Below are 17874 nucleotides of genomic sequence, written 5' to 3'. Positions count from 1 at the left end.
GAACTTTCACCCCAATCTGAGGTCCTGAGCGCTCTGGAGCAGGTTTCACCAAGGTTCTCTCTGTACTTCGCTCTGTTCATCTTTGGGCGGCAGGTAGCCTAGTTGTTAGAGCGTTGGACCAGCAGTAACAGAAAGGTTGCTGGATTGAATCCCCGTGCTGACAAGGTAAAAATCTGTCGTTCTGGCCCTGAACAAAGCAGTTAACCCACTGTTCCCCGGTAGGCCATCATTGTAAATAAGAATTTGTTCTTAACTGACTTGCCTAGTTAAATAATAATATTTCCCTTGATCCTGACTAGTCTCCCAGTCCCTGCTGCTGAAAAATATACCCACAGCATGATGCTGCCACCACCATTCTTCACGAAGCTTTCCTCCAGACGTGACGCTTGGCATTCAGGCCAAAGAGTTCAATCTTGGTTTCATCAGACCAGAGAATCTTGTTTCTCATGGTCTGAGAGTCTTTTAGGTGCTTTTTGGCAAACTCCATGCAGGCTGTCATGTGCATTTTACTGAGGAGTGGCTTCCATCTGGCCACTCTACCATAAAGGTCTGATTGGTGGAGTGCTGCAGAGATGGTTGTCCTTCTGGAAGGTTGTCCAATCTCCACAGATAAACTCTGGAGCTCTGTCAAAGTGACCATCGGGTTCTTGGTCACCTCCCTGACCAAGGCCCTTCTCCCCTGATTGCTCAGTTTGGCCAGGGCCAGCTCTAGGAAGAGTCTTGGTGGTTCCAAACTTCTTCCATTTAAGAATGATGGAGGCCACTGTGTTCTTGGGGAGCTTCAATGCTGCAGACATTTCTGGTACTGTTCCCCAAATCCGTGCCTTGACACAATCCTGTCTTGGAGCTCTACCGACAATTCCTTTGACCTCATGGCTTGGTTTTTGCTCTGACATGCACTGTCAACTATGGGACATTATATAGACTGGTTTATGCCTTTCCAAATCATGTGAAATCAATTGAAATTACCACAAGTGGACTCCAATCAAGTTGTAGAAACATCTCAAGGATGATCAATGGAAACAGGATGCACCTGAGCTCAATTTTCGAGTTTCAAAGCATATTTATGTTTTTTATTTATAAGAATTTTGAAGAAATCTTTTAAACCTGTTTTCACTTTGTCATTATAGGGTATTGTGTGTAAATTGATGGGGAAAAACATTTATTTAATCCATTTTAGAATAAGGCTGGAAAAAGTCAAGGGGTCTGAATACTTTCCAAATGCATTGTATATAGTTTTTTCAATCTTTTTTTTTTTGGGGGGGGGGGGGGCCTGGTCCGTATTGACCCCGTTCTGGGTCCGGATCCGGCCCGCCAGTTGAGTAAGGGGGGTCTAGACTCTGATGTTGTAGCATCTCTGAGGCAACACACCCACGGTGTAGTGTTTGGTACACAGATAGGCATAGAGAGGTGGACATACAGAGAGTTACTAAGACATAGAGAGAGTTACTAGGACATAGATAGAGTTACTAGTAAATAGATAGAGTTACTAGGACGTAGATAGTGTTACTAGGACATAGATAGAGTTACTAGGACATAGATAGAGTTACTAGGACGTAGATAGAGTTACTAGGACATAGATAGAGTTACTAGGATATAGATAGAGTTACTAGGACGTAGAGAGAGTTACTAGGATGTATTTTTGTATTTGTATTTATTATGGATCCCCATTAGCTGCTGCCAAAGCAGCAGCTACTCTTCCTGGGGTCCAGCAAAAGTAAGGCAGTTTTTACCATTTTAAAACATTACAATACATTCACAGATTTCACAACACACTGTGTGCCCTCAGGCCCCTACTCCACCACTACCACATATCTACAGTACTAAATCCATGTGTATGTATAGTGCGTACGTTATCATATGTGTGTGTGTGTGTGTGTGTATGCATGTGTCTGTGCCAATGTTTGTGTTGCTTCACAGTCCCTCCTGTTCCATAAGGTGTTTTTTTTATCTGTTTTTGAAATCTAATTGTACTGCTTGCGTGCGTCAGTTACTTGATGTGGAATAGAGTTCCATGTAGTCATAGTTCTACGTAGTACTGTGTGCCTCGCATAGTCTGTTCTGGACTTGGAGACTGTGAAGAGACCTCTTGTGACATGTCTTGTGGGGTATGTWTTGTGTCCGAGCTGTGTGCCAGTAGTTTAGACAGACAGCTCGGTGCATTCAACATGTCAATACTTCTCATAAATAAAAGTAGTGATGAAGTCAATCTCCCATCCACTTTCAGCCAGGAGAGATTGACATGCATATTATTCATATTAGCTCTCTGTGTACATTTAAGGGCCAGCCGTGCAGCCCTGTTCTGAGCCAATTGCAATTTTTCTAAGTCACTGTTTGTGGCACCTGACCACATGACTGAACAGTTGTCAAGGTGCGACAAAACTAGGCCCTGTAGGACCTGCCTTGTTGATAGTGTTGTTAAGAAGGCAGAGCATCGCTTTATTATAGACAGACTACTTCCCATCTTAGCTACTACTGCATCAATATGTTTTGACCATGACAGTTTACAATCTAGTGTTACTCCAAGCAGTTTAGTCTTCTCAACTTGCTAAATTTTCACATACTTTATTACAAGACTTAGTTGAGGTTTAGGGTTTAGTGAGTGTTTTGTTCCAAATACAATGCTTTTAGTTTTAGAAATATTTAGGGATAACTTATTCCTTGCCACCCACTCTGAAACTAACTGCAGCTCTTTGTTAAGTGTTGCAGTCATTTCAGTCGCTGTAGTAGACTTCATGGACCTTGTTTCTTAGGCTACATATGTTAAAATGGGCTATTTTAAGCACTTTTCTGGGTTGCTTGATTGTTTTTAATGCTTTACTGGGAAGCTTATCGGAGGTAGACTTACTCATGTTATTTACATTGGAGCTGATAGTGCAGGGTGAGCTGCATAAAGTAGTCTTCCTACTATTGCACACCGCCTCAGTGCTAACAGTGTAACTCTGGTTTATAGGCTCATGATTACTGCTTACAATAGCTGTAGGATAAACAGATGTATTTGGTGCAATTAGGGGTACATAAATTAAATTACTTACATTGTGTTTCCCAATGCCCCTGAGATCATGTACATTTGATGCAGCATTATGACGACTCATTGTCACAATGGTAGGGATTAACTGAGCTGGTCTTGGATCATTTACCAGTCATTGTTTCAACGCATCCTTGAAATGCATGGACAGAGTCCAGGAGCCAAGATGATTTTGATGGACTCCGTCATTCCTGTAGAGTATCTTCTGTTTCCAGAAGGTGTCAAAGTTATCAATAAAAGTGACTCCAGCAGAGCTACAGTAGTATTTTTTAAATATATTTTTTATATATAGTTTTACCCCCTTTTTCTCCCCAATTMTCGTGGTATACAATTGTTAGTAATTACTATCTTGTCTCATCGCTACAACTCCCGTACGGGGTCGGGAAAGATGAAGTTCGAAAGCCATGCGTCCTCCGAAACACAACCCAACCAAGCCGCACTGCTTCTTAACACAGCGCGCATCCAACCCGGAAGCCAGCCGCACCAATGTGTCGGAGGAAACACCGTGCACCTGGCAACCTTGGTTAGCGCACACTGTGCCCGGCCCGCCACAGGAGTCGCTGGTGTGCGATGGGACAAGGATATCCCTACCGGCCAAACCCCCCCTAAACTGGATGACGCTAGGCCAATTGTGCGTCGCCCCACACAGCGGCAGGATTCTGCTGCAACAGAGCCTGGGCGCGAACCCAGAATCTCTGGTGGCACAGCTAGCGCTGCGATGCAGTGCCCTAGACCACTGCGCCACCCGGGAGGCATAGCTACGGTAGTCTTTTAGCCAGATGTGTAATGCCAGCAGTCTGCTGAATCTTTCACATCCGCGGCCCAACGATGGTACTGGACCTGAAATTATTGGCCGTTTTTTGTAGTATTTTAATGCTAAAATCAGTTCTATAAAATCAATTTTCAAATGTTCCGAGCTTGCCCTCCTGATGTCGTTAGACCCCACATGGACTCCGACAGTGTCAGCTCCCGGCATCTGTGGTAGAACAGTCGGAAGCAGCCTTGCTATGTCCTGTACTCGTGCTCCTGGGTAACACAGGGTTTTTGCCTTGGGGACCGAGATGTTTCTCACCATAGAGCTATCTATGATGACAGCTGGTGATGTTGAATGGGCCATTCTCTCAGGCAGCCTCACTGTCTGGTGGGGCTGGGAGCTCCGAGGATTTGTACCCAAGGTAGAAGGCACCGGAGAGGGAGACAGAGCCGAGGACGAAGGTACCTCCGGATCCGATCTTGATTGGGAAGCCACCACGGACGAAGGCGCCGGAACCTCTGGATCCAGGGAGGCAAAGCTGTTTCTGGTCTGTGTCAGTTCCAGGCTCAACATCTCCACGGAGACCCCCGTTGCCAGAGGACGGCTTCTTCGACTTCCACGGCGAGTGACGTACCTCCATGGCTGGTTGGGTCGAGATCATCTCCGTTCTTCAGGGAAGGGGAGACCCCTTCGGGGATGGAACCCTGCTGAGCACCGGCCAGTCGGCTGTGGAGAGCAAAACTTCCACCAGACTGGGGTGGAAGAAAAAGAAAAAGTAGGTGGCCGTGGGTTCCCCAGTAGCTATGTAGGTTTGCTACTTGCTTGCTAAGAGTAGCTACTTCGCTCCTGTAGTCCTCCGCAAGCAAGCAGTTGCTACATTGAAAGTCAATACAATCCACATTGTCCCGGAACAAAGCAAAGTAAACACAGCTCCTGCAACGTTGGAAACGTTCAATAGCGGCTTCCATTTGAAACCGCCGAGCCAGCTAAGCTAGCTGGGCTTTCGCATCTCTCCCCCTATACGGACTCTGGCAGGAATCCCGGGACAGATAGCAGCGCTCACAGCAATTTAGCCCAACATAGCGGCAGGATTCAAAATAAAATACAAGTATATAAAAACACTGTCAGCTTTTAAACCGAGGTCTTGAGTTCAGATTTCAGCGTTCGACAAACCTCAAAGAGAGGGTTCTAGGGCATTCAAAAGGTCAGAGTAGAGATCAGCACTGGACACCACCCACTGGGCAAAGACTGGTTGAATCAACGTTGTTTCCATGTCATTTCAACCCAAAAATGTAATGTGACGTCGTTGAATCAATGTGGAAAACTGATTGGATTTGAAAAAAATTATCAATTTAAGGGAAATCCAATGACGTGGTGACATTTTTTGTTGATTTCACGTTGAATTCATGTTAGTTGACAACTCAACTAAATGTACACTGCTCAAAAAATAAAGGGAACACTAAAATAACACATCCTAGATCTGAATGAATGAAATATTCTTATTAAATACTTTTTTCTATACATAGTTGAATGTGCTGACAACAAAATCACACAACAATTATCAATGGAAATCAAATTTATCAACCCATGGAGGTCTGGATTTGGAGTCACACTCAAAATTAAAGTGGAAAACCACACTACAGGCTGATCCAACTTTGATGTAAAATGTCCTTAAACAAGTCAAAATGAGGCTCAGTAGTGTGTGTGGCCTCCACGTGCCTGTATGAACCTCCCCAACACGCCTGGGCATGCTCCTGATGAGGTGGCGATGTTCTCCTTGAGGATTCCTCCCAGACCTGGACTAAAGCACCCGCCAACTCCTGGAACAGTCTGTGGTGCAACGTGGCGTTGGTGGATGGAGCGAGACATGAATTCCCAGATGTGCTCAATTGGATTCAGGTCTAGGGAACGGGCGGCCAGTCCATAGCATCAATGCCTTCCTCTTGCAGGAACTGCTGACACACTCCAGCCACATGAGGTCTAGCATTGTGGCATTAGGAGGAACCCAGGGCCAACCGCACCAGCAATGGTCTCACAAGGGTCTGAGGATCTCATCCTCGGTACCTAATGGCAGTCAGGCTACCTCTGGCGAGCACATGGAGGCTGCTGCGGCCCCCAAAGAAATGCCACCCACACCATGACTGACCCACCCCCCAAACCGGTCATGCTGGAGGATGTTGCAGGCAGCAGAACGTTCTCCACGGCGTCTCCAGCTCGTCACGTCTGTCACATGTGCTCATGTGCTCAGTGTGACACTGCTTTCATCTGTGAAGAGCACAGGCGCAGTGCGAATTTGCCAATCTTGGTGTTCTCTGGAAATGCCAAACGTCCTGCACCGGTGTTGGGCTGTAAGCACAACCCCACACCTGTGGACGTCGGGCCCTCATACCACCCTCATGGAGTCTGTTTCTGACCGTTTGAGCAGACACATGCACATTTGTGGCCTGCTGGAGGTCATTTTGCAGGGCTCTGGCAGTGTCCTCCTGATCCTCCTTGCACAAAGCGGAGGTAGCGGCCTGCTGCTGGGTGTTGCCCTCCTACGGCTCCTCCACCGTCTCTGATGTACTGGCCTGTCCTCTGTACGCCCTCCATGCTCTGGACACTACGCTGACAGACACAGCAAACCTTCTTGCCACAGCCGCATTGATGTGCCATCCTGGATGGCTGCACTACCTGAGCCACTTGTGTGGGTTGTAGACTCCGTCTCAGCGTCTCCGTCTAGAGTGAAAGCACCGCCAGCATTCAAAAGTGACCAAACATCAGCCAGGAAGCATAGGAACTGAGAAGTGTCTGTGGCACCACCTGCAGAACCACTCCTTTATGGGGTGTCTTGCAATTGCCTATAATTTCCACCTTTTGTCATTCCATTTGCACAACAGCATGTGAAATTTATTGTCAATCAGTGTTGCTTCCTAAGTGGACAGTTTGATTTTGTCCAAGGTGGCTTAGCAGTTCAGACGTCTTTTCTGTTCCGTATTGTTCGTGTCCTGTATTATAATATTTACACCTTTCTTCGCATATCTTTTATCTATTTTATTACCAAGAACTCAACTACAAAGCTTTCCTGCAAAAGCTTTCCTGCAACCCGCTTCACCAATACAAAAATTATTATTTACCTCAATCTGAAAATCCATCGTGGAAGCTAGCCGGGCTAATTCAGAAGCTAGCCTGAAAGCTAACCAGAAGCTATCCGATAGCTAGCCAGAAGCTAATCTGTAGCTGCCCGAAATTAGCCGGTTTGCTGGCTAGCGTTGGTGTTTCAGCTGCCCACGTTTAGTGGTCATCAGCTATTCCTTTAGCTCGAAAATCTACCGGCACTTTTGTGCAACGCGACTCGGACCGGAGCATTCCGGGACTCTTTTTCTCTCAGTTTCCCCGGATTCCAGCCGCAGGCTCTGACACTTGCACCTTGATTTCGCAGCTAGCTAGCTGCAAACCATGTGACTATGGCTTACGTCGACCCCGGAGCAAACTCAAATCATTCTGGAGCTAGCCAGCTGAGGAGTTCCATCACCATCCGACCCGTTTCTTTTTGTGCTGCGAGATACGGAACCCCACCGGGCCTTCACGACTGACTGCCCCGCGACTGACTGCCGACGTTTCTGCCCGAGGATTTATCCAACTGCACCTCCGTCCCGACGTTACCTGAACGCTCATCTGAGGCCCGCTAATCGTTAGCTGTCTTATCGGCTGCTATTGAACAAGTATATCGGACAACTATTATTATATTATATTTATTTATTTTATTTTTCCTTGGGTCACTATATCTATTTTGCCAATTTGGATTGATCCCCTCTCCACCACACGGAACCCCACTACACGGAACCCACAACTACCTACCGACGGAAACGCACGAGGTATCTACAAACAGACCTCCATCCTATGCTGCTCCGATAGCCATATACCCGCCACTGTCTGGACGCCACGACCCCAACCAACCTCTCTCACTGGACCCTTATTGATCACTCGATTAGCATGCCTTCCTTAATGTAAATATGCCTTGTCCATTGCTGTTCTGGTTAGTGTTTATTGGCTTATTTCACTGTAGAGATTCTAGCCCTGCTCTCTATACCATATCCAACCTCTCAGTTCCACCACCCACATATGCGATGACATCACCTGGTTTCAATGATGTTTCTAGAGACAATATCTCTCTCATCATCACTCAATACCTAGTTACCTCCACTGTATTCACATCCTACCATACCTTTGTCTGTACATTATTCCTTTAAACTATTTTATCGCCCCCAGAAACCTCCTTTTTACTCCTCTGCTCTAGTAGCTCTAGCGACCAATCTCATAGCTTTTAGCCGTACCCTTATCCCTACTCTCCTCTGTTCCTCTGGTGATGTAGAGGTGAATCCAGGCCCTGCAGTACCTGGCTCCACTCCTATTCCCCAGGCGCTCTCTTTTGATGACTCTGTAACCGTATATAAGCCTTGCTTCATGCATGTTAACATTAGAAGCCTCCTCCCTAAGCTTTGTTTTGTTCACTGCTTTAGCACACTCTGCCAACCCCGGATGTTTTAGCCGTGTCTGAATCCTGGCTTAGAAAAGACCACCAAAAATTCAGACATTTTCATCCCCATAACAAAGATTTTCAGACAAGATAGAACGGCCAAAGGGGCGGTGTTGCAATCTACTGCAAAGACTGCCTCCAGATTCTGTATACTATCCAGGTCTGTTCCCAAACAATTTGAACTTCTACTTTTAAAAATCCACCTCTCTAAAACACAAGCTCTCTCACCGTTGCCGCCTGCTATAGACCCACCCTCTGCCCCCAGCTGTTCTCTGGACACCCTATTGTGAACTGATTGCCCCCCATCTACTCTTCAGAGCTCGTGCTGCTAGGCCGACCTAATTTGAACATGCTCAACACACCCCAACCACCCTACAATCTAAGCTTGATGCCCTCAATCTCACACAAATTATCAATGACCTACCAGTACCACCCAATTCCGTAAACCCACGGGTAACCCTCATAGATATCATCCTAACAAACTTGCCCTCCCAATACACCTCTGCTTTTTCAACCAAGATCTCAGCGATCACTGCCTCATTGCCTGCATCCGTAATCGGGTCCAGCGCTGTCAAATACGCTCCCTGAAACACTCTCAGCGAGCAGCGCCTTTCTAATCGACCTGGCCGGGTCTCTGGAAGGATATTGATCTCATCCCGTCAGTAGAGATGCCTGGTCATTTTTTAAAAATGCCTTCCTCACCATCTGAATAAGCATGCCCCATTCAGAAATTTAGAACCAGAACAGATACAGCCTTGTTCTCTCCTGCCCTGACTGCCCTTAACCAAACAGAAAAACATCCTAGGCGTTCTGCATTAGCATCGACAGCCCCCGTGATATGCAACTTTTCAGGAAGCCAGAAACCAATATACACAGCGCAGTTAGAACAGCCAAGCCTAGCTTTTTCAAGCAGAAATTTTGCTTCCTGCACACACAATTCAAAAAAGTTCTGGGACACCGTAAAGTCCATGGAGAATAAGAACACCTCCTCCCCAGCTTCCAACCGCTCTGAAATAGGAAACACTGTCACCACCGACAAATCCACTATAATTGAGAATTTCAATAGCATTTTTCTACGGCTGGCCATGCTTTCCACCTGGCTACCCCTACCCCGGACAACAGCACTGCCCTCCCCTCTGCTACTCGCCCAGCCTTCCCCATTTCTCTTTCTCCAAATACAGTCAGCTGTGTTCTAAATGAGCTGCAAAACTTGACCCTTACAAATCAGCCGGGCTAGATAATCTGGACCCTTTCTTTCTAAAACATCTCTGCTGAAATTGTTGCCACCCCATATACTAGCCTCTTCAACCTCTCTTCGTGTCGTCTGAGATCCCCAAAGATTGGAAAGCCCTGCGGTTATCCCCCTCTTCAAAGGGGGGGACACCCTTGACCTAATGCTACAGACTATTCTATCCTACCCTGCCTTTCTAAGGTCTTCGAAAGCCAAGTCAACAAACAGATTACCGACCATTTCGAATCCCACCACACTTTCCGCAATGCAATCTGGTTTCAGAGCTGGTCATGGGTGCACCTCAGCCACGCCAAGGTCATAAACGATATCGTAACCGCCATCGATGGAAACAATACTGTGCAGCCGTATTCATTGACCTGGCAAGGCCCTTTGACTCTGTCAATCACCACATCCTCATTGCAGACTCGACAGCCTGGTTCCTCTAAATGATGCTCGCCGGTCTCCACCAACTACCTTCTCTGATCGAGTTCAGTGTGTCAAATCGGAGGGTCTGTTGCGTCGCGCGCCTCTGGCAGTCTCTATGGGGGTGCCACAGGGTTCAATTCTTGGACCGACTCTCTCTCCTGTTTACATCAATGATGTCGCTCTTGCTGCTGTGATTCTCTGATCCACCTCTACGCAGACGACACTATTCTGTATACTTCTGGCCCTTCTTTTGACACTGTGTTAACAACCCTCCAGGCGAGCTTCAATGCCATACAACTCTCCTTCGTGGCCTCCAACTGCTCTTAATAACAAGTAAAACCAAATGCATGCTCTTCAACCGATCGCTGCCTGCTCCTGCCCGCCTGTCCAACATCACTACTTTGAGACGGCTCCTGACTTAGAATATGTGGACACTACAAATACCTAGGTGTCTGGTTAGACTGTAAACTCTCCTTCCAGACTCACATCCACATCAAATCAAACATCTCCCAATCCAAAGTCAAATCTAGAATGGCGTTCCTATTCCGCAACAAAGCATCCTTACTCATGTCTGCCAAACATACCCTTGTAAAACTGACCATCCTACCAATCCTCGACTTCGGTGATGTCATTTACAAAATAGCTCCAAAACCCTACTCAATAATGGATGCAGTCTATCACAGTGCCATCCGTTTTGTCACCAAAGCCCCATATACTACCCACCACTGCGACCTGTACACTCTCGTTGGCTGGCCCTCGCTTCATACTCGTCGCCAAACCCACTGGTTCCAGGTCATCTACAAGACCCTGCTAGGTAAAGTCCCCTTATCTCAGCTCGCTGGTCACCATAGCAGCACCTACCTGTAGACACGCGCTCCAGCAGGTATATCTCTCTAGTCACCCCAAACCAATTCTTCCTTTGACGCCCCTCTCTTCCAGTTCTCTGCTGCCAATGACTGGAACGAACTACAAAAATCTTCTGAAACTGGAAACACCTATCTCCCTCACTAGCTTTAAGCACCAGCTGTCAGAGCAGCTCATAGATTACTGCACCTGTACATAACCCATCTACAATTTAGCCCAAACAACTACCTCTTTACCTACTGTATTATTTATTTATTTATTTTGCTCCTTTGCACCCTTATTTCTGTCTCTACTTTGCACTTCTCTTCACTGCAACCAACCATTCCAGTGTTTTTTTTAGTTTTTTATTTACTGCTGTGTTGTACTCACTTCGCCTCCATGGCCTTTTATATTTTTATTTATTTATACATATATTTGTTTGCCTTCACCCCTCCTTATCTCACCTCACTTGCTCACATTGTATATAGACTTATTTTTTTTTCACTGTATTATTGACTATATGTTTGTTTTACTCCATGTGTAACTATGTGTTGTTGTATGTGTCGAACTGCTTTGCTTTATCTTGGCCAGGTCGCAATTGTAAATGAGAACGTGTTCTCAATTTGCCTACCTGGTTAAATAAAGGTTAATAAAAAATAAAATAAAAATAAAATTTCACAGAAGTGTGATTGACTTGGAGTTACATTGTGTTGTTAAGGGTTCCCTTTATTTTTTGAGCAGTGTATATCAACTAGACGATGAACTGAAGTCTGTGCCCAGTGGGCAGTAGAGAGAGGCCATTATATTAAACACCATTTAAACCAGTGGAGTGGCCTGATAATGATTGGTACTGGTCTAAAACCGACACTAACTGGGCATGTACCGATCGGACACTGGTTTAGTGAGTCAGTTAGTGTTTTTTAGGATAGATGAGGATAGATGAACAACGGAATGGAACGTCCCCTAGGAGATGGTTTCCATGACACCCAACCTTCCCTCCTCACCCTCCCAGCCTTACCCCCTTCTCTCTCGCACACGCACACCACCCACACACACACCACACACCAACACACACACACCACACACACACACACACACACACACACACACACACACACACACACACACACACACACACACACACACACACACACACCCCACCACCCCCACACACACACACACACACACACAACACCACACACCCACAACACACACACACACACACACCCCTCTGTCTGTCTGGGAGCCTGGTAAACAGAGGCAGACTGTAGAGTTGTGATCTGGTATAAAAACACTCAGAAGATACATTTGCCTAAAGGGCCCCTGTAATTGGTGGACTAGTTAAGAAGCATGTGAGCATGTGTGTGTTTTATGTGTGCTTGTGCGAGCGTGTGTGTGCGAGCGTGTGGGCGGATACGTGTGTGTGTGTGCCGTGTTGTCCCAGCAGTCTCAGCAGGACTCCTGCTCCAGACATTTACATTAATAATACACTACATTTTGTACACCGCTTGCTGAAACAATAACTAAATTAAGACAAATACACACACTTAGCTTATCCTCTCATTCACCTATTATTATCTGACCCTGCTGGTCATCAATGAACGTTTGAACATCTTGAAGAACAATCTGGCCTTCATGGCCATGTAGTCTTATAATCTTCACCCGGCACAGCCAGAAGAGGACTGGCCACCCCTCAGAGCCTGGTTCCTCCTTAGGTTTCTTCCTAGGTTCCTGCCTTTCTAGGGAGTTTTCCTAGCCACAGTACTTCTACATCTGCATTGCTTGTTGTTTGGGGTTTTAGGCTGGGTTTCTGTATAAGCACTTTGTGACATCTGCTGATGTAAAAAGGGCTTCAAAAATACATTTGATTGATCTACTTATTAATATTCAAAAAATAAGAGCCTAAAGCAATACAAGTCAACGGTGACATACCGTTGAATGTGTGTGTGTGTGTAGTGTGTGTGTGTGTGTGTGTTGTGTGTAAGTAGCATGTCATTGTGCCCCATATTCCCCTCCCATTCCCATCCCTGGGAGCATTCCGATATGGAATTCTTAATCAGATGGCGGTGGGATACGCCGTGTTATCAGGGTGTGCACAGTGTGTCTCTTTGTGTGTGTGTGCGTATCCGTGAGTGTGTTTGTCTGTGTGTGTGTGTGTGTGGCGTGCATGAGGAGGGGTGTTAATTAAGTGGCGTGTGTTGTTGCCGTAGGGATGGCTAGTAGTTAACTACATAGACCTCGTTACTCCCCTTGGTTACTGTGCTCTCAGCCAATTAACAGCTAGCTAACTAACCCTGCGCTAACTGCGCTACGGCTAACAGGGGAGGAAGACAAGCAGACTTGCCCCCCAGACACAGCCCCGCCAGGCACAGAGACAACAGACAGACATCCCAGGAGAGGAAGATTAGAAAGAAGAGGAAAAAAACAGGGAATAACCGAGCACAGACCTTCTTAGCTCCGGTCAGAGCAGCCTTCTGCAGTTTACGGTAACAGTATTTGGCATAACCGCTGATCGCCACTCCTGGAGAAATAACACACACACAGAGGTTAGTCGTTAGATCATACAGTAACGTGTTGTAATTACCGAAGAGAAGTGAACTCAAAACACTGGTACAGGAAGGAAACAGAGATAATACACACACACACACATACACCACACACACACACACACACGCACACGCACACACACACACACACACAAAACGACTAGTTCCACCATCATCTGTCTATGGTATCTTTATATCCCTCACAGGTAACCACACACACACACACACCACACCACACACACACCACACACACCACACCACACACACACACACACAACACACACACACCACACACACACACACACACCACACACACACACACACACACACACACACACACACACACACACAACACACACACACACACACACACACACACAATAGTTTTCATTGCTGGAGGTAACACTGGTCTAATTCTGGAAACACACCATACTGCTCCAGGCCACTGCCCTCCTGACCCTACAAGAACACACGCACACAAACACACATACACTGACACAATGTTCAACCATCAAGTTCCTATTCTCTACATAGTTACATACACACAACAGCAGGATTTCACTGAGGTAACAGTCCTAGCAGTTACCAGTTACCCTACACTAATGTAAAAAGACTGAACTGATGTCCAGGACTCTCCCCTTAGAGAGACTGCAGTGCAGATAGATGTAATATGGGTCAGAGAGGAGAGGTGGAGGGAGAACCTCCTTTCAATCAGACAACAAAATGATCTAGTAAAATGAATTAGTAGACACCCATATGAAAAGTATACTAGTATACTATGCTCTAAATACTGTAGTATTACTATATTTATAGTATACTTTTTACAGAAGTATACTGTAGTATTCACTGTAGTGTTTATGTGGACATCACTGTAGTACACTGTAGTAAAGTTTACTATAGTATAAACACTAATATTACTATAGTAAAAACTATATTATAAACTGGGTGGTTCGAGCCCTGAATGTTGATTAGCTGAAAGCAGTGGTATATTAGACCGTATACCATGGGTGTGACAAAACATTTATTTTTACTACTCTAATTACATTGGTAACCAGTTATAATAGCAATAAGGCAACCTGGGAGTGTGTGATATATGGCCAACATACCACGGCTAAGGGCTGTGTCCAGGCACTCCGCATCGCGTCGTGCGTAAGAACAGCCCTTAGCCGTGATATATAGGCCATATACAACACCCCTTCGTGCCTTATTGCTTAAGTATACACTACCCTTGAAAAGTTTGGGGCACTTAGACATTTCCTTGTTTTTGAAAGAAAGCACATTTTTTGTCCATTAAAATAACATCAAGTTGATCAGAAATATAGTGTAGACATTGTTAATGTTGTAAATAACTATTGTAGCTGGAAATGGCTGATTTTTAATGGAATATCTACATAGGCGTACAGAGGCCCATTATCAGCAACCATCCCTCCTGTGTTCCAGTGGCACGTTGTGTTAGCTAATCCAAGTTTATCATTTTGAAAGGCTAATTGATCATTAGAAAACCCTTTCGCAATTATGTTAGCACAGCTGAAAACTGTTGTTCCGATTAAAGAAGCTATAAATCTGGCCTTCGTTAGACTAATTCAGTATCTGAAGCATCAGCATTTGTGGGTTCGATTACAGGCTCAAAATAGCCAGAAACAAAGAACTTTCTTCTGAAACTCATCAGTCTATTCTTGTTCTGAGAAATGAAGGCTATTCCATGTGAGAAATTGCCAAGAAACTGAAGATCTCGTACAACGCTGTGTACTACTCCCTTCACAGAACAGAGCAAACCGTCTCTAACCAGAATATAAAGAGGAGTGGGAGGCCCCGGTGCACAAGTGAGCAAGAGGACAAGTACATTAGACTATCTAGTTTGAGAAACAGACGCCTCACAAGCCCTCAACTGGCAGCTTCATTAAATAGTACCCACAAAACACCAGTCTCAACGTCTGTGTGCGCCATTAAAATGCATAGCCACAGCCAGCTAGCCACCACACACACAAGCACGTAACCACACACTTCACACACTATCTCTCATCCCACCTTTAGTATCGTTGAGGGGGTCCATGTGTCTGTAGATGTATCCCTCCAGGTAGGAGTGGAAGCGAGGTGTAGGCGGGAAGAAGGCCAGACACACAGCCATGAGCTCCCAGCCCCTCTCCAGACTATCGTAGCGGAAGTTCTCTGTGAGAAGTAGTGGATGAGGTTAGTGTTCATTTGACTTCAGGTTGACTGCGCATCAAGCCTGTGTCTAATGAATGAATAGATTTGTTAATTATGTGTCCAGTAGTTTACACACTGTTAGTGTTATACAGTGTGTGTGCACGTAGCTGTGTGTGTTCAGGGGTAAAGCTGGCCGTGTGTGTGTGTGTGTCTGTGTGTGTGAGCGTGTGTGTGTCTGTGTGTGTACCTGTAGTCTGACGACACAGCTGAATGTAGAGTTCATCACGAAGACCCTGACTGCTCCAACCACGCACTGCCACCTGGGAAGAAAAGAGAGGGAGGGGTAGAAAAAAGAGAGAAAGGACAGAGAAGGGAGAGAAGGGAATTATTAAAAGTCACATATGTTTACATGATGTGCAGAATTAATAAACTGAAGGAAAATTGAAGCATAAATGCATAAAATAACAGAGTAAAAAAGTAGAGAAGTGAGAAGCAACACAGTGAAAGTAGATTCAAAGAGAGACATGAACAAGTAGATAGAAGCAGAGAACGGAGAGGGATAATAAAAGGGTCTGTGCAGACCTCTAGGGCGATGTTCAGGGGGCCAGTCTTGGCGCGAAAGAGAGAGAGAAAGACAGAGAGGAAATGAGGGGGGTGGAATCATTAAGTCATGTTTATTTCCTTGATGCACAAAATCAGAAACTGAAGATAAATTGAAGCTTAAAGCACATAAAATGACACATGGCTGCAGAAGGGGAGACAATGGCTGAGTCCAAAATGGCACCCTTTCCCCTTTTAGTGCATTACTTTTGACCAGGGTCCATAAGGGCTCTGGTCAAAAGTAGTGCACTATATAGAGAATAGGGTGCCATTTGGGATATGACATAAGGATATCAGAGAGCCTGCAGACCTCCAGGGCGACAGTGAGCGGGTCAGTCTTGGCCCGGCGGTCTCCCATGTAGGTCTGGATGAGTTTAAAGATCTCCACCGCCTCTCTCTTCACCGCACGGTCTGACGTCACGATCATGGGCTTTTTGATTGGCTCACTGCTCCACGCCAGCATGTTGGCTATGGACACCTTACGCCGGAACAGACCCTGAGAGGGAGGAAGAGCAGGAGGGGGAGAGGAAGGAAGAGGAGGAAGGAGTGATAGGTGAATATTTCGCTTTAGTTATACTAGATATTATATAGATGTGTTTGTGTGAGACAGTGAGTACTGAGAGTGTGACTGTTCCTGTGTATTTTAAATTGTAAAGCGGCGTGTGTGTCTGTAATGTATCAGTGTCTGTTAAAGCGTAAAGTTAAGTGTGTGTGGGTGGGTGGGTGTACCTGTGTGTGTTTGTTAAAGTGTTTGGAGGCCCAGTTCTCGATGTCGGTCTCGGAGGACGGCTTCCTCAAGGTGAATTCTGGGAACACTCCACAGCTGGCGCTAGGCATCATGTTCCGAGCATTCCGACTCGCCTCAAACTGAGCACATGCTCCAAGATCCTCCGACTGAGGGAGAGAGGAAGAGAAGGAGAGACAGAGAGAGGGAGGGAGAGAGAAAACGAGAGTAAGGTTGAGAGGGAGAGAGAAAGAGAGAGGTTGAGAATGAGAGAGTGAGAGAGAGAGACATAGAGAGAAAGAGAGAAACAGTAGCAGTAGACAAACACATGATGTTAAAAGGGAATGCTGTGAGTAAAGAGAGAGTAGAGGACAGACTGACATCATTTTTCCCTTTAACGTCTCATTTTTTCTTTCTTTCTTTCTCTTTGCTCTGAGTTTGAGTAGCACTGTATTCCTTGGTAAGCACTTTCAGGCCTGCTATTTTCCACTTATCCCCGCATCTCTCCCTCTCCCTAACTGCCTATCTCCCCCTCTCTCTCTTTCTCTCTCTCACCCCCCACCAGTCTATCTCTCCCTTCCACCCTCTTTCTCTCTGATGGTTGAGATGGGGGCAGATTTCTCTTATGTGAGGGCTAAGTTAAGTGTGTATGTGTGTGTGTGGGTGTGTTTGTGCGTGTCTTACAACTGTGATGGGTAGATATAGGATTGAGAGAGAGAGAGAGAGGAGAGAGAGAGAGAAGAGAGAGAGAGAGAGAGAGAGAGAGAGAGAGAGAGAAGAGAGAGAGAGAGAGAGAGAGAGAGAGAAGAGAGAGAGAGAGAGAGAGAGAGAGAGAGAGAGAGAGAAAGAGAATGGGAGCGAGGTTAGAGAAGGATAGATATTGGAGGGATGGAGTGATGGGAAAAATAGGTACTGTAGGCAGGGTTGCACATATGAAGCAGAATAAATCTGGCTTGTAGTTCCCCCCACAGGCTCCCATCCTTCTCTGGCATAGTTCCCATCTCTCTTCACACCTTAAAGAAGACCTGCTGTCACTCTGTCTCACACATTCAGCA

The 17874-nt window shown here is 45.9% G+C and overlaps 1 protein-coding gene across 1 annotated transcript in view; it reads right to left on the bottom strand.

Annotated features, from left to right (window-relative positions):
• LOC111975466 (rho GTPase-activating protein 39-like) overlaps positions 1 to 17874 on the bottom strand; it is a 201781-nt gene that overhangs the window by 13409 nt on the left and 170498 nt on the right. The window contains exons 6-10 of the mRNA XM_070447670.1: positions 16825 to 16989; positions 16406 to 16591; positions 15743 to 15815; positions 15376 to 15516; positions 13249 to 13322 (exon numbers count right to left, since the gene is read on the bottom strand). Of these exons, the coding sequence (XP_070303771.1) occupies positions 13249 to 13322; positions 15376 to 15516; positions 15743 to 15815; positions 16406 to 16591; positions 16825 to 16989 (639 nt within the window). The remainder of the gene's footprint in view (positions 1 to 13248; positions 13323 to 15375; positions 15517 to 15742; positions 15816 to 16405; positions 16592 to 16824; positions 16990 to 17874) is intronic.

Source organism: Salvelinus sp. IW2-2015, linkage group LG16 (genome assembly GCF_002910315.2).
Source record: "Salvelinus sp. IW2-2015 linkage group LG16, ASM291031v2, whole genome shotgun sequence".
NCBI classification, from domain to species: Eukaryota; Metazoa; Chordata; class Actinopteri; order Salmoniformes; family Salmonidae; genus Salvelinus; species Salvelinus sp. IW2-2015.
The sequence above is the reverse complement of the archived record's forward strand: the minus strand, read 5'-3'. Positions and strand labels throughout refer to the sequence as shown.